General features: G+C 43.8%; 1 protein-coding gene across 2 annotated transcripts in view; it reads left to right on the top strand.

Annotated features, from left to right (window-relative positions):
• The window catches only part of LOC106594732 (protein sidekick-1), a 438,074-nt gene that overhangs the window by 255,222 nt on the left and 157,777 nt on the right, over positions 1–25,075 (top strand). For both annotated transcript variants that reach the window (XM_045713026.1, XM_045713027.1), the window contains exons 6-7: positions 21,241–21,349; positions 23,260–23,450. In XM_045713026.1, coding sequence (XP_045568982.1) covers positions 21,241–21,349; positions 23,260–23,450 — 300 coding nt within the window. The remainder of the gene's footprint in view (positions 1–21,240; positions 21,350–23,259; positions 23,451–25,075) is intronic.

Raw genomic sequence — 25,075 nt, 5'->3', positions numbered from 1 at the left:
TGGACTGGTTTATATATCTCTGTATTGGACTGGTTTATATATCTCTCTGTATTGGACTGGTTTATATATCTCTCTGTGTTGGACTGGTTTATATATCTCTGTGTATTGGACTGGTTTATATATCTCTCTGTATTGGACTGGTTTATATATCTCTGTATTGGACTGGTTTATATATCTCTCTGTATTGGGCTGGTTTATATATCTCTGTGTTGGACTGGTTCATATATCTCTCTGTATTGGACTGGTTTATATATCTCTGTATTGGACTGGTTTATATATCTCTCTGTATTGGGCTGGTTTATATATCTCTGTGTTGGACTGGTTCATATATCTCTCTGTGTTGGACTGGTTTATATATCTCTCTGTATTGGACTGGTTTATATATCTCTCTGTATTGGACTGGTTTATATATCTCTCTGTGTTGGACTGGTTTATATATCTCTCTGTGTTGGACTGGTTTATATATCTCTCTGTATTGGACTGGTTTATATATCTCTCTGTGTTGGACTGGTTTATATATCTCTCTGTGTTGGACTGGTTTATATATCTCTCTGTATTGGACTGGTTTATATATCTCTCTGTATTGGACTGGTTTATATATCTCTGTATTGGACTGGTTTATATATCTCTGTATTGGACTGGTTTATATATCTCTCTGTATTGGACTGGTTTATATATATCTCTGTATTGGACTGGTTTATACATCTCTCTGTGTTGGACTGGTTTATATATCTCTCTGTGTTGGACTGGTTTATACATCTCTCTGTATTGGACTGGTTTATATATCTCTCTGTATTGGACTGGTTTATATACTCTCTGTGTTGGACTGGTTTATATATCTCTGTATTGGACTGGTTTATATATCGCTCTGTATTGGACTGGTTTTATATCTCTGTGTTGGATGGAATCAGGGTGTAAAACAGCTCAGGAACTGGTTACTAAATCTCTCCTACATCCAATTGTGAAAACTCCCTTATCATACCGGTAGTTGGTATTCACTAAATCACAAGTTGCATAAATGAAGGCCCTTGACTAGAACACTGTCTTTAGTGACTGAAGGTATAGTAGGGAGGGTGAGAGAGAGGGAGGGTAGGAGGGAGAGAGAGGGAGGGAAGGAGGGAGAGAGGGTGGGAGGGGAGGAGGGAGAGAGAGGGAGGGAATTAGGGAGAGATTTAATGAGGGATGAATATAGAGAGAGGAAAGGAGCAAGGGAGAGATTTAAGAAGGGATGGAGAGAGGGAGGGAAAGGGAGAGATTTCATGAGGGATGAATATAGAGAGAGGGAAGGAGCGAGGGAGAGATTTAAGAAGGGATGGAGAGAGAGGGAGGGGAGGGATTTACCGGACAGACTAGTGGATTACGGCATAATTCTGCATATTTGAAATGATGGCAAATTGTGTCCTTTTTTTTGTCCACTAGGGGCAATGAGCACCTATTACCATCTAGTATGCTGGCAAGGATGGCAGGTTCAATCCCAGTGCTCTCTGTTTAACCCCAAACCTTAACCCTTAAAGACATGCTGCGGAACTTTGGCGACTAGTATTTTGTAAACCTCCCGCTTTGGGCTGAATGTGTCCATGTGTAGTCCATACGTGTGTAATCTATGAGCAGAATTACTATCTTCCCTCGGTTAGCCATGAAATCACTAGTTTGAAAGCGCCTGTTTTTACTGAAGCCCCGTAGCATATTTCAGTTCTAGTCAATGAGATTCAGCCCTCCGCCATTTGAGTGACAGCTAGCAAGATGCACACATAGCACATATGTGACTTAGTATGCCATTTTCGGAGACCACTTTTGGCCACTGAGCACTACTTTCAGAACTACTGGCTCAAAGTGTACAAAAGAAGCAGTTCATCTCCTTAATAGTGTTGGGGAGTAGTGAACTACATGTAGTTTAACTAGTCATTTAATACAATGTTGCAGCAGCTTGGTGGAAGTTCAACTAGATGCTATGTAGCGGTGAAGCTAACTACTGGAACGACACACTAGCTTTTTTTATGATGCAAAAAATAAAATGCAATCATTTCCTTTCTTTTTTAGGCTTCAAACCTTCCAAATTCACACTTGAAACACTTTTTGTGTGTTTTTTAATAGGCTAAATCACATATTGCGTTAACATCTGACGACAGAGTGATCTGTTCTTGCACTTTGTAGTCATTAGATTTGTAGTCATTAGATTTGTAGTCATTGGATTTGTAGTCATTGGATTTGTAGTCATTGGATTTGTAGTCATTGGATTTGTAGTCATTGGATTTGTAGTCATTGGATTTGTAGTCATTGGATTTGTAGTCATTAGATTTGTAGTCATTAGATTTGTAGTCATTGGATTTGTAGTCATTAGATTTGTAGTCATTAGATTTAACCTGTAGGATGGAATAAGACATCACTAGCTAAGTTTCCGTCCAATTGGCGACAGATTTTCATGAGAATATTCCAAAAATATGCATAAAGAAAATATGTGGTGCGGTGGTGTGTTTCCACCAAACTGACTCGTTGCTGATAAAACAATCAGTGTGTGATGATGTAGTGCAAACAAAATATACTTTTTCGCTTAAGTTTTCATGTACCAAATAAAAATCTAAAGGTCAATGTGTTTCCGTGGCGACATCACCTCTACTGATAGTTCTGTCACACAAACTGTTGTGTTAAATAGACAATGTAACTAGTCTGGTCTGGTCATGTTGTGTTAAATAGACAATGTAACTAGTCTGGTCTGGTCATGTTGTGTTAAACAGACAATGTAACTAGTCTGGTCTGGTCATGTTGTGTTAAATAGACAATGTAACTAGTCTGGTCTGGTCATGTTGTGTTAAATAGACAATGTAACTAGTCTGGTCTGGTCATGTTGTGTTAAACAGACAATGTAACTAGTCTGGTCTGGTCATGTTGTGTTAAATAGACAATGTAACTAGTCTGGTCTGGTCATATGGGTTCTAGCCAGCAGCTCACATTACAGTGCTGATAGGCTACCTACATAATGAGATTATTATGGATAAGAGAGATATTATTTTATTTGTAAAATGACAACCAAGCATCGATCATCATGTCACCAGAATAAGACCATCAAAATGTATTGGAAAGGAGCATCAAGCTCATCACGTGCAGTTTCATCACCCTGTGAAGTTCATAACTTATTTCATCTGTAGCCTAATAAACTGCGTGGGTTCCCAAGTTGTAGTGGGAGGACCGATCAACATATCAAATTTCAAATCAAATTTATTTTTATATAGCCCTTCGTACATCAGCTGATATTCTCAAAGTGCTGTACAGAAACCCAGCCTAAAACCCCAAACAGCAAGCAAAGCATGTGAAAGAAGCACGGTGGCTAGGAAAAACTCCCTAGGAAAAACTCCCTAGAAAGGCCAAAAACCTAGGAAGAAACCTAGAGAGGAACCAGGCTATGAGGGGTGGCCAGTCCTCTTCTGGCTGTGCAGGGTGGATATTATAACAGAACATAGTCAAGATGTTAAAATGTTAAAATGTTCATAAATGACCAGCATGGTCAAATAATAATAATCATAGTAGTTGTCGAGGGTGCAACAAGCACGTCCGGTGAACAGGTCAGGGTTCCATAGCCGCAGGCAGAACAGTTGAAACTGGAGCAGCAGCACGGCCAGGTGGACTGGGGACATCATGTGAATCCAAGTTAACTAAGATATGATGGTTATTATGTACATATTGTTATTGTATTATATAAATAGCGTGACTTTAAACGCAAACTTTGGATGGAAACATTTCAGATTTAAATATTGTATTCTTTCAAGAAATATTTTGAAATTACTGAACAATTGTTTTTCCCAGTAACTTTAGTTCAGTAAACTATATTTTTCTTAAGGCTTTAGTGAAGCTTAACTTCTTCAAGTGTAAAATAATTGGTAGCTTGGTAAACTATATTTTCAGAGTAGCGTCCCCAACACGGCTCTTTAAACACTTGGAATGAATGCGTAAGGTTCATAACCCTGTGGCCTAAATTGAACTCAAATCTACGAATGAATTCCTAGACTGAACTGTGGAGGTAAGTTTTGGGTTTCCTCTTGCTCAGTATGACTGACAGCTAACACAAGTCAAAATATGCTGTAATTACAATGGCCACACAGCTGATACTCTACAGACAGCACCAGATACAGCCCCGCCCCGCTTTAATTAACACGCCCAGCAACGTCCTGTCTCTGTTGCTGCAGTTACGCAGAGGGATGGCATTTTCTTTGGAGCTCGTGTTGAAGATTTAAAGAAGGATGAAGAGAGAGGGAGGGGAGGAGGGAGGAGGGAGTTAGAGAGAGGGAGGGGAGGAGGGAGGAGGGAATTAGAGAGAGGAAAGGGAGGAGGAGAGGATGAAAAGAAGGAGTTAGAGAGAGGGAGGGAAGGGGGGGAGGAGGGAGTTAGAGAGTGGGAGGAGAGGAGAGAGGGAGGGAGTTAGAGAGAGGAAAGGGAGGAGGAGAGAATGGAGAGAGGGAGTTAGAGAGAGGGAGGGAAGGGGGAGGAGGAGAGGATCGAGAGAGGAAGTTAGAGAGAGGGAGGGCAGGGGGGAGGAGGGAGTTAGAGAGAGGGAGGGGAGGAGGGAGGAGGGAGGAGGGAGAGGGAGGGGAGGGAGGGAGGAGGGAGTTAGAGAGAGGGAGGGAAGGGGAGAGGAGGGAGTTAGAGAGAGGGAGGGAAGGGAAGGGAAGGGGGGAGGAGGGAGTTAGAGAGAGGGAAGGGAAGGGGGAGAGGATGGAGAGAGGGAGTTAGAGAGAGGGAGGGAAGGAGGAGGAGGGAGTTAGAGAGAGGGAAGGGAAGGGGGAGAGGATGGAGAGAGGGAGTTAGAGAGAGGGAGGGAAGGAGGAGGAGGGAGTTAGAGAGAGGGAAGGGAGGAGGAGAGGATGGAGAGAGGAAGTTAGAGAGAGGGAGGGCAGGGGGGAGGAGGGAGTTAGAGAGAGGGAGGGAAGGGAAGGGGGGAGGAGGGAGTTAGAGAGAGGGAAGGGAAGGGGGAGAGGATGGAGAGAGGGAGTTAGAGAGAGAGAGGGAACGGAGGAGGAGAGGATGGAGAGAGGAAATTAGAGAGAGGGGGGAGGAGGGAGTTAGAGAGAGGGAGGGGAGGAGGGAGTTAGAGAGAGGAAAGGGAGGAGGAGAGGATGAAGAGAGGGAGTTAGAGAGAGGGAGGGAAGGGGGAGGAAGGAGTTAGAGAGAGGGAAGGGAGGAGGAGAGGATGGAGAGAGGAAGTTAGAGAGGGGGGAGTTAGAGAGAGGGAGGGAGGGATGGGATGAGGGAGTTAAAGAGAGTTAATGAAGTTCTGTTTGGGTCACAAGACAGGGGTTCCAGTTGGTTAGAGGTCAGAGGTCAGGGTGGGGTTACAGGATGGAGAGTCACCCTAAAACACACTACTGAGGTCACAACCAGTCAGGGGTTAGGGGTCAGCTGTGATGTCACCAGAGTGAGACGTGCTGGACATACTAAAAACAACCTTGATTAACCTTCTCCAAACCCAACACAAATACACACACACACACACACATCGAAAACCTAGCACAGCGACTGTCTGACAAAACATGAGGCGAAGGACACACACACACAAACAAACACATGGAGGGGACAAAGTGACCGTGTTGTTGGTAGTATCCTCCAGGCAGCAGGATACATAAATACACATTACAGTCCAGGACCTCAGAAACACACAATGGGCTGTAGCTTTGGTCTGCTGTAGTTCTGCTGCGGTTTACACAAACAAATGGCCTTGCAACACTAACTGGAACAGACAGTAGAAATGGTTAAAATCTTTGTTGAGGGGACAAGAAGAATACAGGCCCAGAACTCACTGTCTCCTCTTCAATACTACTGGATTTGATGGACAAGGAGAGTACGGGCCCAGAACTCACTGACTCCTCTTCAATGCTACTGGATTTGATGGACAAGGAAAGTACGGGCCCAGAACTCACTGTCTCCTCTTCAATACTACTGGATTTGATGGACAAGGAATGTACGGGCCCAGAACTCACTGTCTCCTCTTCAATGCTACTGGATTTGATGGACAAGGAATGTACGGGCCCAGAACTCACTGTCTCCTCTTCAATGCTACTGGATTTGATGGACAAGGAAAGTACGGGCCCAGAACTCACTGTCTCCTCTTCAATGCTACTGGATTTGATGGACAAGGAAAGTACGGGCCCAGAACTCACTGTCTCCTCTTCAATACTACTGGATTTGACTTAATAGTTGCTTGTGTGGATTGATGATTCCTGACTCTGATAGGTGCTGCTAGATGGAGTCATTTTCTTTCATATTGTTGTTGTTGTTATTTTTAGAGTTGAGGGGTTTTACTGGGATCTCTCATCTCCATAGATGTATTTATTACATGCTAGTTAGTTCTGCACTAGTTCTCTCTCTCTCTTCTCTGTCTGCCTCGCTCGCTCACATCTATCTATCTATCTATCTATCTATCTATCTATCTATCTATCTATCTATCTATCTTTCTATCCTTTCTCTTTCGCTCTCTTCTCTCTCCTCTCTCTTCTCTGTCTGCCTTGCTCACTCCATCATCTATCTCTTTTCTTTCTCTCTCTCCTCTCTCTCCTCTCTTCTCTCTCTTCTCTCTCTCTCACTTGTCTCTCTCTATAATCCATTTATGCGTTCTGTTGTTTGTCTGTTTTTAGACTGAAGCTGATTCAGTCTGACAGAACAATTGAATAACCACACAATACATGCTCCGAAACAAAGTTTATAACGTGTGTGTGTGTGTGTGTTTGTACTAACCTACCCCCAATCCCCTCCCCTGCATCATAACTACCAACATCCGGAGAATACACGATCTGACTCTATGTTAATGTAAGTGTGTGTGCATGTGTGCTCTCCAATGTGTATGTGTGTGTGTGTGTGTGTGTGTGTGTGCTCGCCAACTTGTGTGTGTGTGTGCTTGCCAACTTGCAAGTTCAGTACAACACAGTTGGAATTCCCTTCCTCCTCCCTCTCTTCTGCTCTTCCTCCTCTCTCTTCCTCCTCTCTCTCTCATTCTCTTCCTCCTCTCTCTCTCATTCTCTTCCTCCTCTCTCTCCTTCTCTTCCTCCTTTCTCTCTCCTTCTCTTCCTCCTTTCTCTCTCCTTCTCTTCCTCCTTTCTCTCTCCTTCTCTTCCTCCTCTCTCTCCTTCTCTTCCTCCTCTCTCTCTCATTCTCTTCCTCTCCTTTCTTGTCTTTCCTCTCCTCCTGTCTTTCTGAATCTTTCATGACGTCAGTTGTTCTGCCCTCCAACTGCTATTCCTTTATCACTAATTCTGTGTGTGTGTGCGTGTGTGTGTGTGTGTGCGTGCGTGCGTGGGCTCGATCCTGTGTTGAAGCTGATGTGACACGTCAGCATCTAAATTAAGGGCCTGACACAGATTCACTTCTGACACACACACACTTTCTAATTAGATAGAAGGAAAAAGCGAGAGACTGGAGGGTGAAGTACTACGAATGAGGATTGTATTGGAGGCAGTTGAGTTAGTATATTAGTATAGTCAGTATAGCGAGTAGAGTTAGTTAGTATAGTAGTATAGTCAGTATAGCGAGTAGAGTTAGTTAGTATATTAGTATTGTCAGTATAGTCAGTACAGTTAGTTAGTATAGTCAGTACAGTTAGTTAGTTAATTAGTATAGTCAGTATAGTCAGTAGAGTTAGTTAGTATATTAGTATAGTCAGTAGAGTTAGTTAGTATATTAGTATAGTGAGTAGAGTTAGTGAATATACAGTACCAGTCAAAAGTTTGAGCACACCTACTCATTCAAGGGTTTTTCTTTATTTTTTATTACCAAAGGAGGAGAGACAAACTTCACACACCAGTCAGAGTTATACTTAAACTACATCTTTAATTAAGAGCTTTGCATTAGCACTTCACTTTCAACGATTCACCATTTCTAATGAACCATTGAGAGTGTCAACACAATGGCTACTGAGATCTTTATAGCAAAGTTCCACCCCCCTTTGACATGACAAACCACAGATAGTTAGGAACGGTTCACAAAGAAAGACTGTTACTTGAGAGAGGAGTATCCACAGCCAGATAGCATTCGCTATAAATTATCATTCCGTTTGGTCCCCTTGATGAGGTGTCTAATCTCGTTCCTGGTACTTCATAGTACAAAAACACCAACTCATCCAATGGCATATATCAATTGTCAACTCTAAATACTCCCATCTCAAGCAAACCCCCTCTTGACCCCACTCCTGGACAAGCTCACTGAGGGGAATGAGCCTCTAGGTCATACACTATCCCAGGATAAGTGCAAGATCTAGAGAGAGGACATACAATGGTCCCAGACACTGCCATATATCTCCTCACAACATAGAAAAGGAGGGAGTGACTTGCGCACAGACATTGTGGAAACAAGTAATTGGTTCCCCATTAATCACGCCATCCCTTCACATGGTTTAAGAATAGGTAAAGACACATTCACATATGAAGACAATGTTTCATTCTGACTTCTCCCCTCTCTGGGCCCCAAGTGACTGAGCCCTAGCTAAGGGAAAAGTACAACTGTCAACACCAGAGTCCAAAGGGCACACCATCCTAATGACAAGTATCTCACATAAGCATATTATACAAATAAAACATCTTAATTATGTATGTTACCCAACTAATTCTGATTAATCCGCCACACACTATAGTCACTTTCGTCAGTATAATCATTACAGACACCATAGTCAGGATAATCACTATAGTCACTATCGTCAGTATAATCACTATAGTCACTATCGTCAGTATAATCACTATCGTCAGTATAATCACTATAGTCACTATCGTCAGTATAATCATCACCGTCACCATAATCAGGATTATCACTATAGTCACTATCGTCAGTATAATCACTATAGTCAGTATAATCACTATAGTCACTATCGTCAGTATAATCACTATAGTCAGTATAATCAGTATAATCAGTATAGTCACTATCATCAGTATAATCACTATAGTCAGTATAGTGGGACACTGTAAAGTCCATGGAGAATAAGAGCACCTCCTCCCAGCTGCCCACTGCACTGAGGCTAGGAAACACTGTCACCACCGATAAATCTAAGATAATCGATAATTTCAATAAACATTTTTCTACGGCTGGCCATGCTTTCCACCTGGCTACCCCTACCCTGGTAAACAGCCCTGCACCCCCCACAGCAACTTGCCCAAGCCTCCCCATTTCTCCATCAGCCAAATCCAGATAGCTGATGTTCTGAAAGAGCTGCAAAATCTGGACCCCTACAAATCAGCTGGGCTAGACAATCTGGACCCTCTCTTTCTAAAATTATCCGCCGAAATTGTTGCAACCCCTATTACTAGCCTGTTCAACCTCTCTTTCGTATCGTCTGAGATCCCCAAAGATTGGAAAGCTGCCGCGGTCATCCAGCTCTTTAAAGGGGAAGACACTCTAGACCCAAACTGTTTTAGACCTATATCCATCCTACCCTGCCTTTCTATCTTCGAAAGCCAAGTTAACAAACAGATCACCGACCATTTCAAATCCCACTGTACCTTCCCCACTATGCAATCTGGTTTCCGAGCTGGTCATGGGTGTCCCTCAGCCACACTCAAGGTCCTAAACGATATCATAACCGCCATCGATAAAAGACAGTACTGTGCAGTCGTCTTCATCGACCTGGCCAAGGCTTTTGACTCTGTCAATCACCGCATTCTTATCTGCAGACTCAGTAGCCTTGGTTTCTCAAATGACTGCCTCGCCTGGTTCACCAATTACTTCTCAGATAGAGTTCAGTGTGTCTGTTGTCCGGACCTCTGGCAGTCTCTATGGGGGTGCCACAGGGTTTAATTCTCGGGCTGACTCTTTTCTCTGTATATATCAATGATGTCGCTCTTGCTGCTGGTGACTCTCTGATCCACCTCTACGCAGACGACACCATTCTGTATACATCTGGCCCTTCTTTGGGCACTGTGTTAACTTTTTAGTGACAGGGGGCAGTATTCGGAAATTCAGATGAATGACGTGCCCAAATTAAACTGCCTGCCACTAGGGCCCAGAAGGTAGGATATGCATATTATTAGTAGATTTGGATAGAAAACACTCTGAAGTTTCTAAAACTGTTTGAATTATGTCTGTGAATATAACATAACTCATATGGCAGGCAAAAACCTGAGAGAAATCCAACCAGGAACTGTGGAAATCTGAGGTTTGTAGTTTTTCAAGTGATTCCCTATCCAGTATACAGTGACTTAGGGTTCATTTTGCAATTCCTAAGGCTTCCACTAGATGTCAACAGTCTTTAGAACGTTGTTTCATGTTTCTACTGTGAATTGGGAGAGAATAAGAGGTCTTGGAATCAGATGACTGAGAAAATGACATGAGCTCAGTGGCGCGCGTTCCCGTGAGAGTTAGTTGTGTTCCTTTTCTTTTTTGAAGACAAAGGAATCATCCGATTGGAATATTATGGAAGATTTATGATAAAAACATCCTAAAGATTGATTCTATACATCGTTTGACATGTTTCTACGAACTGTAATATAACTTTTTGTACTTTTCGTCTGAATTTAACTGCGCAAGCACAGTGGATTTGGAGTACTCGACGGAACGCGCGAACAAAAAGGAGGTATTTGGACATATATATGGATTTTATCAAAACAAATGGACATTTATTGGGGAACTGGGATTCCTGTGAGCGCATTCCGACGAAGATCATCAAAGGTAAGTGAATATTTATAATGTTACTTCTGAGTTTTGTTGACTCCACAAAATGGCGGGTTTGGTTTAGTCTCTGAGCGCTGTACTCAGATTATTGCAAAGTTTGCTTTCGCTGTAAAGTTATTTTGAAATCTGACACAGCGGTTGCATTAAGGAGAAGTGTATCTATAATTCTTTGAATAACAGTTGAATATTTTATCAACGTTGATGATGAGTATTTCTGTAAATGTATGTGCTCATTCAGTGGAAGTTTTGGGAGGCAAAACATTTCTGAACATTACACGGCAATGTAAAATGTTTTTTTTTTATATAAATATGAACTTTATCGAGCAAAACATACATGTATTGTGTAACATGAAGTCCTATGAGTGCCATCTGATGAAGATCATCAAAGGTTAGTGATTCATTTTAGCTGGTTTTTGTGACACGTCTCCTTGCTTGGAAAATGGCTGTGTGGTTTTTCTTGTCTGGGGGCTGTCCTAACATAATCTAATGCTATGCTTTCGCCGTAAAGCCTTTTTGAAATCGGACAATGTGGTTGGATTAACGGGAAGTTCATCTTTAAAATGGTGTAAAATAGTTGTATGTTTGAGAAATTTGAATTATGAGATTTTTGTTGTTTTGAATTTGGCGCCCTGCTATTTCACTGGCTGTTGAATAGTGTGTCCCGCTGATGGGATGCTAGCGTCCCACATTTCCCAGAGAGGTTAACAAACCTCCAAACGAGCTTCAATGCCATACAACACTCCTTCCGTGGCCTCCAACTGCTTTTAAATGCAAGTAAAAGTAAATGCATGCTCTTCAACCGATTGTTGCCCGCACCCGCCTGCCCGACTAGCATCACTACTCTGGACGGTTCTGCCTTAGAATATGTGGACAACTACAAATACCTAGGTGTCTGGTGAGACTGTAAACTCTCCTTCCAGACTTACATTAAGCATCTCCAATCTAGAATCAGCTTCCTATTTCGCAACAAAGCCTCCTTCAAACATGCTGCCAAACATACCCTCGTAAAACTGACTATCCTACCAATCCTTGACTTTGGCGATGTCATTTACAAAATAGCCTCCAACACTCTATTCAGCAAATTGGACGTAGTCTATCACAGTGCTATCCGTTTTGTCACCAAAGCCCTATATACCACCCACCACTGCGACCTGTATGCTCTCGTTGGCTGGCCCTCACTACATATTTGTCGCCAAACCCACTGGCTCCAGGTCATCTATAAGTCTTTGCTAGGTAAAGCCCCGCCTTATCTCAGCTCACTGGTCACCATAGCAGCACCCACCTGTAGCACGCGCTCCAGCAGGTATATTTCACTGGTCGGGACCGTGGACACTTTGGCCGCCTTTCCTTCCAGTTCTCTGCTGTCAATGACTGGAACGAATTGCAAAAATTACTGAAGCTGGAGTCTTATATCTTCCTCTCTAACTTTAAGCTTCAGCTGTCCGAGCAGCTTATTGATCGCTGTACCTGTACACAGCCAATCTGTAAATAGCACACCCAACTCTCGGTCTCTCGGTCCCAGCTTTGATGCACCTGTACTGACCTCGCCTTCTGGATGATAGCGAGGTGAACAGGCAGGGGCTCAGTATAGTTGGTATAGTCACTATATTCACTGTTGTCAGTATAGTTGGTATAGTCACTGTAGTCTCTATAGTCAGTATAGTTGGTACAGTCACTGTAGTCTATATAGTCAGTATAGTTGGTATAGTCACTGTAGTCTATATAGTCAGTATTGTTGGTATAGTCACTGTAGTCTATATAGTCAGTATAGTCACTGTAGTCTATATAGTCAGTATAGTTTGTATAGTCACTGTAGTCTATATAGTCAGTATAGTTTGTATAGTCACTGTAGTCTATATAGTCAGTATAGTCACTGTAGTCTATATAGTCAGTATTGTTGGTATAGTCACTGTAGTCTATATAGTCAGTATAGTCACTGTAGTCTATATAGTCAGTATAGTTTGTATAGTCACTGTAGTCTATATAGTCAGTATAGTCACTGTAGTCTATATAGTCAGTATAGTCACTGTAGTCTATATAGTCAGTATAGTTTGTATAGTCACTGTAGTCTATATAGTCAGTATAGTTGGTATAGTCACTGTAGTCTATATAGTCAGTATAGTTGGTATAGTCAGTATAGTTTGTATAGTCACTGTAGTCTATATAGTCAGTATTGTTGGTATAGTCACTGTAGTCTATATAGTCAGTATAGTCACTGTGGTCTATATAGTCAGTATAGTTTGTATAGTCACTGTAGTCTATATAGTCAGTATAGTTTGTATAGTCACTGTAGTCTATATAGTCAGTATAGTCACTGTAGTCTATATAGTCAGTATTGTTGGTATAGTCACTGTAGTCTATATAGTCAGTATAGTCACTGTAGTCTATATAGTCAGAATAGTTTGTATAGTCACTGTAGTCTATATAGTCAGTATAGTCACTGTAGTCTATATAGTCAGTATAGTTTGTATAGTCACTGTAGTCTATATAGTCAGTATAGTCACTGTAGTCTATATAGTCAGTATAGTTTGTATAGTCACTGTAGTCTATATAGTCAGTATAGTTTGTATAGTCACTGTAGTCTATATAGTCAGTATAGTTTGTATAGTCACTGTAGTCTCTATAGTCTCTATTGGCAGTATAGTCACTGTAGTCTCTATAGTCTCTATTGGCAGTATAGTCACTGTAGTCTCTATAGTCTCTATTGGCAGTATAGTCAGTATAGTAACTATAGTGTTCTCTGATTTATTCTCAACAGCAGCAGTATGATGACTGTCTTTGAAGAAAATCCTTTAACTTTTCAGGCAAAATAGAAACTCATTGAACCTGCAAAAACAACAATGAATAGGACAAGGATGGAGGGAGGGAGGTGTATTTTAGTGAGTGAGGAGAATGAGAGCGAGATTGAGAGGAGGTGTAGTATTTAATCAGTTGATGGTTTGTGTTCTCTCTGACAGGTGATGTATGAGCTACAAACAACCTCAGACTCTGGAATTGCTGATAGCACTAACTATCTTTCTCTCTCTGTCTGTCTCTGTCTCTCTCTTTCTCTGTCTCTCTCTGTCTCTCTCTCTCTGTATCTCTCTCTGTATCTCTCTCTGTCTCTCTCTCTGTCTCTCTCTGGCTCTCTCCGGCTCTCTCTCTCTCTCTGTCTCTCTCTCTCTCTGAGTCTCTCTCTGTCTCTCTCTCTCTCTGTCTCTCTCTGTCTCTCTCTCTCTGTCTCTCTCTGGCTCTCTCCGGCTCTCTCTCTCTCTCTGTCTCTCTCTCTCTCTGAGTCTCTCTCTGTCTCTCTCTCTCTCTGTCTCTCTCTGTCTCTCTCTCTGTCTCTCTCTCTGTCTCTCTCTGTCTCTCTCTGTCTGTCTCTCTGTCTCTCTCTGTCTCTCTCTCTGTCTCTCTCGCTCGCCCTCCCTTTCTCTCTGTCTCTGTCTCTCGCTCGCTCTCTCTCTCTCTGTCTTTCTCTCTCGCCACCTCCCCCTCTCATTTAAGTTTGCATACTTTAGTTATTTTTTGGTGTGAGGAATATACTTTATACAATGACGATGTTTTTTTTTTACTTTCAAAGCTTTGTAAAACACAGTTGCCACCATTCAGGTCTGTGTGTTTTATGCCAATGTGTTGAAGTCTTCCAATATACAGTATATATGTAGACAAGCTGAAGTAAAATTCCCTCTCCTTCTCCCCCCTTCCCCTCCCCCTTTCTCTCCCCCTTCATCCTCCAATCCCCCTCCCTCTCTGCTTCTGTCAGTGAGGAACCGTGTATCTCAGGTTAGGACAACCAGCTCTTTCTCTCTTTTATCTCACTATCCATCAATGCCTCGTTCCGTTGCTCTCTCCCCCTCCTCTCTCTTTCTCTCTCTCTCCCAACTGAAGGCCATAGACTTGTATCATAAAGCTATGTTAAGTGTCCCGCTCCCTCCTTTCTCTCTCACTCAGCAAAAGTTTCTCTCCCCCTTTTCTAATGGTTCAACCTCACACATTCAGTGTTCTCCTCTCTAACTCAGTCTTCTCCTCTCTAACTCAGTCTTCTCCTCTCTAACTCATTCTTCTCCTCTCTAACTCAGTGTTCTCCTCTCTAACTCAGTGTTCTCCTCTCTAACTCAGTCTTCTCCTCTCTAACTCAGTCTTCTCCTCTCTAACTCAGTGTTCTCCTCTCTAACTCAGTGTTCTCCTCTCTAACTCAGTGTTCTCCTCTCTAACTCAGTGTTCTCCTCTCTAACTCAGTCTTCTCCTCTCTAACTCAGTGTTCTCCTCTCTAACTCAGTGTTCTCCTCTCAGTGTTCTCTCTAACTCTGTGTTCTCCTCTCTAACTGTGTTCTCCTCTCAGTGTTCTCCTCTAACTCTGTGCTCTCCTCTCTAACTCTGTGTTCTCCTCTCTAACTCTGTGTTCTCCTCTCTAACTCAGTGTTCTTCTCTCAGTGTTCTCCTCTCTAACTCAGTGTTCTCCTCTCTAACTCAGTGTTCAAACACATTTACATAAGTTTTCAGACTCTTTACTCAGTACTTTGTTGAAGCACCTTTGACAGCGATTACAGCCATGAGTCTTCTTGGGTATGTCGCTACAAGCTTGGCACACCTGTATTTGGGGAGTTTCTCCCATTCTTCTCTGTGCAGATCCTCTCAAGCTCTGTCAGGTTGGATGGGGAGCGTTGCTGCAGAGCTATTTTCAGGTCTCTCCAGAGATGTTCGATCGGGTTCAAGTCCGGGCTCTGGCTGGGCCACTCAAGGACATTCAGAGATTTGTCCCAAAGCCACTTCTGCTTGTCTTGGCTGTGTGCTTAGGGTCATTGTCCTGTTGGAAGGTGAACCTTCGACCCAGTCTGAGGTCCTGAGCGCTCTGGAGCAGGTTTTCATCAAGGATCTCTCTGTACTTCGCTCCATTTATTTTTGCCTCAACCCTGACTTGTTTCCCAGTTCCTGCTGCTGAAAAACATCCCCACAGCATGTTGCGTCCACCACCTTGCTTCACCGTAGGGATGGTGCAAGGTTTCCTCCAGACCTGACACTTGGCATTCAGGCCAAAGAGTTCAATCTTGGTTTCACCAGACCAGAGAATCTTGTTTCTCATGGTCTGAGAGTCCTTTAGGTGCCTTTTGGCAAACTCCAAGTGGGCTGTCATGTGCCCTTTCCTGAGGTGGCTTCCGTCTGTCCACTCTACCATAAATGCCTGATTGGTGGAGTAGTGCAGAGATGGTTGTCCTTCTAAAAGTTTCTCCCATCTCCACAGAGGAACTCTGGAGCTCTGTCAGAGTGACCATCGGGTTGCTCAGTTTGGCCAGGCGGCCAGCTCTAGGAAGATTCTTGGTGGTTCCAAACTTCTTCCATTTAAGAATGATGGAGCCCACTGTGTTTTTGGGGACCTTTAATTCTACAGAAATGTTTTGGTACTCTTCCCCAGATCTGTGCCTCGACACAATCCTGTCTCGGAGCTCTACGGACAATTCCTTCGACCCCATTGCTTTGTTTTTGCTTTGAAATGTACTGTCAACTGTGGGACCATATATAGACAGGTATGTGCCTTTCCAAATCATGTCCAATCAATTAAATTTGCCACAGGTGGACTCCAATCAAGTTGCAGAAACATCTCAAGGATTATCAATGGAAACAGGATGCGCCTGAGCTCAATTTCGATTCTCATAGCAAAGGGTCTGAATACTTATGTAAATAATGTATTTCTGTGTTTTTATTTTTAATACATTTTCAAAAATGTATAAAGACCTGTTTTCACTTTATCATTATGGGGTATTGTGTGTAGATTGATGAGACAAATAAATGGTTCAATACATTTTAGAATAAGGCTGTAACGTAACAAAATGTGGAAAAAGTCAAGGGGTCTGAATACTTTCCAAAGCACATAAATATGGGTTGTATTTACAATGGTGTTTGTTCTTCACTGGTTGCCCTTTTCTTGTGGCAACAGGTCACAAATCTTGCTGCTGTGATAGCACACTGTGGTATTTCCCAATAGATATGGGAGGTTATAAAAATTGGATTTGTTTTCGAATTCTTTGTTGGTCTTTGTAATCTAAGGGGAAATATGTGTCTCTAATATGGTCATACATTTGGCAGGAGGTTAGGAAGTGCAGCTCAGTTTCCACCTCATTGTGTGGGCAGTGTGCACATAGCCTGTATTCTCTTGAGAGCCAGGTCTGCCTACGGCGGCCTTTCTCAGTAGCAAAGCTTTGCTCACTGAGTCTGTACATAGTCAAAGCTCTTTCCTTAAATGTGGGTCAGCCACAGTGGTCAGGTATTCTCTGTTTCTCTCTCTCCTGTGTGTTATGTGAGTGTCAAACTGATGATATGTATGTGACAACTCTATTAATACACATTCTGCTAACATCACACACCCTGTGCCATGTCTCCCTGCTCTCTAGGACCCTACAGGGATTTGTCTGAATGGATTAACACACACACATATATATGTTGAGCTGGAGGGATTACACACCCTGATGTCCTGTCCAGGGTCCATTTAATAGGAGAAACAACAAGTTGTAATCTGAGAAAATCCATTCGGAGAGAGATTACCGTCTAATCTGAGATAGGACTACCTGCCAGCTCTGTCAACCCTCCCTCTATCTTCCCCTCCCCCTCCCCTCTCTCCCCCCCTCTCTCACTCTCTCAAACCGTACCAATACTGTTTATTTAATCTTCCCCTAGTTGTAATTTAGGATGACTCTGTTTTAGGGTCAGCCCATGATGTCCAGTAGTGGGTTTGAACCTCTCCTGTCTGATACTAGACTGTGTTAGCCTGTTGATTTATAGCCTTATAGACATTAGCTCAGGGAACCAATGAAAGAACCTGTGTTTCCTGTCTGATACTAGACTGTGTTAGCCTGTTGATTTATAGCCTTATAGACATTAGCTCAGGGAACCAATGAAAGAACCTGTGTTTCCTGTCTGATACTAGACTGTGTTAGCCTGTTGATTTATAGCCTTATAGACATTAGCTCAGGGAACCAATGAAAGCCTTCCGTACTCAGGCCTCATTCATTTATGCATCAACCCTCCCTCCATCCCTCCCCTCTCCTTTTCCTGGTATTTAATCCAATAGAATGATTTGATTTTGAGGAGTTTCATTGTATAATCTCCACAGGGAGTCCTTATGCTGCCACAGCAATACACACACAAGCTCACACACACGGCAGGATACACACACGCTGAAAAGCAACCAACCTCTCCAAAGTTGATTGTTTAAATTGGAGTGGATGTGTGTATTGTGTACATGTGGAGCGTGTGTGTGTTTAAAGTACAGCCCTCTTTACTTCTGTAGCCTGCTCACCTCTACCTCTACCAGTTACCAGACATGGTCAACTAGCTGGTTGTTACTAGTACCCAGGTCCTCTACCAGTTACCAGACATGGTCTACTAGCTGGTTGTTACTAGTCTCCAGGTCCTCTACCAGTTACCAGACATGGTCTACCAGCTGGTTGTTACTAGTCCCCAGGTCCTCTACCAGTAACCAGACATGGTCTACTAGCTGGCTGTTACTAGTCCCCAGGTCCTCTACCAGTTACCAGACATGGTCAACTAGCTGGCTGTTACTAGTCCCCAGGTCCTCTACCAGTTACCAGACATGGTCAACCAGCTGGTTGTTACTAGTCCCCAGGTCCTCTACCAGTTACCAGACATGGTCAACTAGCTGGTTGTTACTAGTCCCCAGGTCCTCTACCAGTTACCAGACATGGTCAACTAGCTGGTTGTTACTAGTCCCCAGGTCCTCTACCAGTTACCAGACATGGTCTACCAGCTGGTTGTTACTAGTCCCCAGGTCCTCTACCAGTTACCAGACATGGTCAACTAGCTGGTTGTTACTAGTCCCCAGGTCCTCTACCAGTTACCAGACATGGTCAACTAGCTGGTTGTTACTGGTACCCAGGTCCTCTACCAGTTACCAGACATGGTCTACCAGCTGGTTGTTACTAGTCCCCAGGTCCTCTACCAGTTACCAGACATGGTCAACTAGCTGGCTGTTACTAGTCCCCAGGTCCTCTACCAGTTACCAGACATGGTCAACTAGCTGGTTGTTACTAGTCCCCAGGTCCTCTACCAGTTACCAGACATGGTCTACTAGCTGGTTGTTACTAGTCCCCAGGTCCTCTACCAGTTACCAGACATGGTCTACTAGCTGGTTGTTACTAGTCCCCAGGTCCTCTACCAGTTACCAGACATGGTCTACCAGCTGGTTGTTACTAGTCCCCAGGTCCTCTACCAGTTACCAGACATGGTCAACTAGCTGGTTGTTACTAGTCCCCAGGTCCTCTACCAGTTACCAGACATGGTCTACCAGCTGGTTGTTACTAGTCCCCAGGTCCTCTACCAGTTACCAGACATGGTCAACTAGCTGGTTGTTACTAGTCCCCAGGTCCTCTACCAGTTACCAGACATGGTCTACTAGCTGGTTGTTACTAGTCCCCAGGTCCTCTACCAGTTACCAGACATGGTCTACCAGCTGGTTGTTACTAGTCCCCAGGTCCTCTACCAGTTACCAGACATGGTCTACTAGCTGGTTGTTACTAGTCCCCAGGTCCTCTACCAGTTACCAGACATGGTCTACCAGCTGGTTGTTACTAGTACCCAGGTCCTCTACCAGTTACCAGACATGGTCTACTAGCTGGTTGTTACTAGTCCCCAGGTCCTCTACCAGTTACCAGACATGGTCTACCAGCTGGTTGTTACTAGTCCCCAGGTCCTCTACCAGTTACCAGACATGGTCTACCAGCTGGTTGTTACTAGTCCCAAGGTCCTCTACCAGTTACCAGACATGGCCTACCAGCTGGTTGTTACTAGTACCCAGGTCCTCTACCAGTTACCAGACATGGTCTACCAGCTGGTTGTTACTAGTCCCCAGGTCCAACACCAGTTACCAGACATGGTCTACCAGCTGGTTGTTACTAGTCCCCAGGTCCTCTACCAGTTACCAGACATGGTCTACTAGCTGGTTGTTACTAGTCCCCAGGTCCTCTACCAGTTACCAGACATGGTCAACCAGCTGGTTGTTACGAGTCCCCAGGTCCTCTACCAGTTACCAGACATGGTCTACCAGCTGGTTGTTACTAGTCCCCAGGTCCTCTACCAGTTACCAGACATGGTCTACTAGCTGGTTGTTACTGGTACCCAGGTCCTCTACCAGTTACCAGACATGGTCTACCAGCTGGTTGTTACTAGTCCCCAGGTCCTCTACCAGTTACCAGATATGGTCTACCAGCTGGTTGTTACTAGTCCCCAGGTCCTCTACCAGTTACCAGACATGGTCTACTAGCTGGTTGTTACTAGTCCCCAGGTCCTCTACCAGTTACCAGACACACGGACACACACATGCGCACTTCCCATGCTCTTTCTCTCACACCGTAGACACATACACTACCGGTCAAAGGTTTTAGATCTCCTTCTCATTCAAAGGTTTTTCTTTTCTTTTTACTATTTTCTACATTGTAGAATAATAATGAAGACATCAAAACTATGAAATATCACATATGGAATCATGTAGTAACCTTGTGTTAAACAGCCAACCTTGGTCTTGATGACAGCTTTTCACACTCTTGGCATTCTCTCAACCAGCTTCATGATGTGGTCACCTGGAATGCATTTAAATTAACAGGTGTGTCTTATTAAAAGTTAATTTGTGGAATTTCTTTCATTCTTAATGCATTTGAGCCAATCAGTTGTGTTGTGACAAGGTAGGGTGAGTATACAGAAGATAGCCCTATTTGGTAAAAGACCAAGTCCATATTATGGCAAGAACATCTCAAATAAGCAAAGAGAAACAACAGTCCATCAAGACATGAATGTCAGTCAATACGGAACATTTTAAGATCTACAATGTAGATAATAGAAAAAAATAAAGAAAAACCCTTGAATTAGTAGGTGTTGTAAAACTTTTGACCAGTGGTGTACACTCCCAGTCTTTCTGTCATGTAGTCTAGTTCAAATGATTCAGCTGTTGCAGAGACTAGAGAGAGAGAGAGACGCTGAGTGAACTAAGTTCACAGACATAGAAGAGAAAGAAGAACGCTAGGAAGAACAGAAACATACATACCTTATGGATGAACAAAATGATGAGAGAGACAGAGAGGTAGAGTTGTTAGGCAATCTACATCTGTCTGTGATGAATCAATCACTACCGTCCTCTACTGTCTTAGTCAACTATCAATCACACACACACACACACACACACACACACACACACACACACACACACACTCGCTCTCTCGCTCTTCATTCAGATATTTGTTTTTAGATATGTGTTGAGTTGAAATTTCTCTTTCTTTCTCTCCCCCTCTCTTTCTCTCTCTCTCCCCCCTCCTTCTCTCTTCTTTCCCTCCTTCGTTCTCTCTCTCTCACTCTCCCTCCTTTCTCTCTCACCCTCTCTCACCCTCTCTCTCTTTCTCTCACTCCCTCTCCCACCTCTTTCTCTCTCTCTCTCCCCCCTCTTTCTCCCTCCCTCCCTCCCTCCCTCCCTCCCTCCCTCCCTCCCTCCCTCCCTCCCTCCCTCCCTCCCTCTACCCCCTCTTTCTCTCCCTCCCTCCCTCCCTTTCTCGCTCCCTCCCCCCTTTCTCTCTCCCTCCCCCTTTCTCTCCCTCTCCTCCCTTTTTCTCTCTCTCTCAGACCCTGATGCTCTGGTTGTCCCCGTGGCTCCGGTCATTGTGATTGGTCCGAAGAATATGTCTGTCGTGGCAGGGAGGGAAACTACACTGGAGTGTATTGCCAACGCCAGGTAACACACACACACACACACACACACACACACACACACACACACACACACACACACACACACACACACGCACACAACAGACCTGGCCTCACCCTGTCAGTGAGGCTTTAAACCTCAAATGACAGGAAGAAGTTGGACTCAACTCTCCCTCTCCTTTAACCTCCCTCTCTCTTTAGCACTCCTAATCTCTCTCTCTCCTTCCCCTCCCCTCCCATCCTCCTTTCCTCCTCTCCCTCTCTCTCCCTCCCCTCCTCTCCTATCCTCCTTCCCCCCTCTCTCCTCCCCTCCTCCTATCCTCCTTCCCCTCCTCTCTCTGTCTCCCTCCCCTCCTCCCCTCCTATCCTCCATCCCCTCCCCCTCTCTCTCTCTCCCCTCCAAGACCAGTTTAGAAAGTGTTGATTAGAGCAGTCAGTCTGTCTTTCACCCTGCCTCAGCACCTCTGTCTAACACACACACACTCACTCTCTCTCTCACACACACACACACACACACACACACACACACACACACACACACACACACACACACACACACACACACACACACACACACACACACACGCACCCCTCCACAGTAATAAAGTGTTTTAGATGGTGTAGACATCAGAAATGTTGTCTTGATGTTGTTTTGTCTCATGGTGCCAATACCCCCTTCTAGTAGACAGTTCAGTAGTTCAGTAGTTCAGTAGTACAGTAGTACAGTAGTTCAGCAGTACAGTAGTTCAGCAGTTCAGCAGTACAGTAGTTCAGCAGTTCAGTAGTTCAGCAGTACAGTAGTTCAGTAGTACAGTAGTTCAGCAGTACAGTAGTTCAGTAGTTCAGCAGTACGGTAGTTCAGCAGTACAGTAGTACAGTAGTTCATCAGTACAGTAGTACAGTAGAGCAGTACAGTAGTTCAGCAGTACAGTAGTACAGTACAGCAGTACAGTAGTTCAGCAGTACAGTAGTTCAGTAGTACAGTACAGCAGTACAGTAGTTCAGCAGTACAGTAGTTCAGCAGTACAGTACAGTACAGTAGTACAGTAGTACAGTAATTCAGCAGTACAGTAGTTCAGTAGTACAGTACAGTAGTTCAGCAGTACAGTAGTTCAGCAGTACAGTAGTTCAGTAGTACAGTAGTTCAGCAGTACAGTACAGTACAGTAGTTCAGCAGTACAGTACAGTAGTTCAGCAGTACAGTAGTTCTACAGTACAGTACAGTAGTTCAGCAGTACAGTAGTTCAGTAGTACAATACAGTAGTACAGTACAGCAGTACAGTAGTACAGTAGTTCATCAGTACAGTACAGCAGTACAGTAGTTCAGCAGTACAGTAGTACAGTACAGCAGTACAGTAGTTCAGCAGTACAGTAGTTCAGCAGTACAGTAGTTCAGTAGTACAGTAGTTCAGCAGTACAGTAGTTCAGCAGTACAGTACAGTAGTTCAGCAGTACAGTAGTACAGTACAGCAGTACAGTAATTCAGCAGTACAGTAATTCAGCAGTACAGTAGTTCAGCAGTTCAGTAGTTCAGCAGTACAGTACAGTACAGTACAGTAGTTCAGCAGTACAGTAGTTCAGCAGTACAGTACAGTAGTTCAGCAGTACAGTACAGTAGTTCAGCAGTACAGTAGTTCAGCAGTACAGTACAGTAGTTCAGCAGTACAGTAGTTCAGTAGTACAATACAGTAGTGCAGTACAGTAGTTCAGTAGTACAGTACAGCAGTTCAGTAGTTCAGTAGTACAGTAGTTGTGTAACCGCATTAACCTCTATGAAGACTGGAAGCTGTTCCACTTTCATTCATTGATTTACTGATTGACTGATTGATTAATAAATAGATTGATAATGTGATTGATTGATTGTTTAATTGGTTGATTGATTTGCTAGATGAGTAATTAATAGATTGATTGGTTAATTTGTTGTTTTCTCCCCAGGCCGGTGGAGAGGCTGGTGTTGTCGTGGAAACGTAATGGGCGTCGACTGGCCAGTGGAGTGGGCGTGTTTGGGCGTCGCCTGACCCTCTCTAGCCCATCCCTCTCAGACGGGGGCGTGTACGTGTGTGAGGCGTCGCTTCTTAACTCCACCACCAGACCCACCGAGGCCCGGGCCCATCTCACTGTCCTGGGTACGACACAACTAACTTTACTGGGTACAACACACCTAACTTTACTGGGTACAACACACCTCACTGTACTGGGTACAACACACCTCACTGTACTGGGTACAACACACCTCACTTTACTGGGTACAACACACCTAACTGTACTGGGTACAACACACCTCACTTTACTGGGTACAACACACCTCACTGTACTGGGTACAACACACCTCACTGTACTGGGTACGACACACCTAACTGTACTGGGTACGACACACCTAACTGTACTGGGTACAACACACCTCACTGTACTGGGTACAACACACCTCACTGTACTGGGTACAACACACCTCACTGTACTGGGTACAACACACCTCACTGTACTGGGTACAACACACCTCACTGTACTGGGTACGACACACCTCACTGTACTGGGTACGACACACCTAACTGTACTGGGTACAACACACCTCACTGTACTGGGTACAACACACCTCACTTTACTGGGTACAACACACCTCACTGTACCGGGTACGACACACCTCACTGTACCGGTTACACCACACCTCACTGTACTGGGTACGACACACCTCACTGTACTGGGTACACCACACCTCACTGTACTGGGTACGACACACCTCACTGTACTGGGTACAAAACACACCTCACTGTACTGGGTACGACACACCTAACTGTACTGGGTACACCACACCTCACTGTACTGGGTACGACACACCTCACTGTACTGGGTACACCACACCTCACTGTACTGGGTACGACACACCTAACTGTACTGGGTACACCACACCTCACTGTACTGGGTACACCACACCTCACTGTACTGGGTACAAAACACACCTCATTGTAGTTGGTACAAAACACACCTCACTGTACTGGGTACACCACACCTCACTGTACTGTGTACAGGGGCGAAAATCTGATATCAACTTTGGAGGGGACAATTACATGAAATTTTCTCAAGAGCAATTCCTGGGGGGGACACCAAAAGTAGTGCTGTAACACATAGCCTACATTGTAATATGGTAAATGTATATTGAGGAACCAAAGAAATAAGGTGTTTGCCGTACTCCTAACTACCGGTACCCAAAACTACACAACTAATCACAACAGCAATACCATTGCCTTTAACAAATCTTTGTTCAGTCACCAGTTTAAGTTGAGAGTGGGGGTATCCATGGCATTTTCCAATTATGTTCCTATTTTAGAAGTCAAAGAAATTGAGAACCTTTCATAATGTTGCCAAACAAAGACTCAACAAACTTACCTGAGACTCCCTGTCTCTGCCAGTCTGTCCCTGCATATCTGTCCCCAACTCTGCTGTCTGTGTGCCATCTGTTGCCTGCTCTGCCTAATGACATCATTGTGAAACATTTCCATTAGAATTTCATTTCTTTCTTATGAACATTTTATCAACTAGTCTTTGAGATATTAGGCTACTAGGTTTTTACTATGCGTTTTGGTGTACTGAAAAATACTCTGATGTCCGTCTTTTATTTTTCTGCCATTTTTCTACCTGGCTGGCTGGCTACACGCACACACAGTGTGTAGGTTATTTACAGTAGGAGATGGGCTTCTATCATCTTATCTTTTATCATTCTATTTGGGCTTCGATCTAAAAGGTAGCTAGCAAA

Source organism: Salmo salar, chromosome ssa02 (assembly GCF_905237065.1).
Source record: "Salmo salar chromosome ssa02, Ssal_v3.1, whole genome shotgun sequence".
NCBI classification, from domain to species: domain Eukaryota; kingdom Metazoa; phylum Chordata; class Actinopteri; order Salmoniformes; family Salmonidae; genus Salmo; species Salmo salar.
Note: the sequence above shows the minus strand (reverse complement) of the source record. Positions and strands in the feature narration are given on the sequence as shown.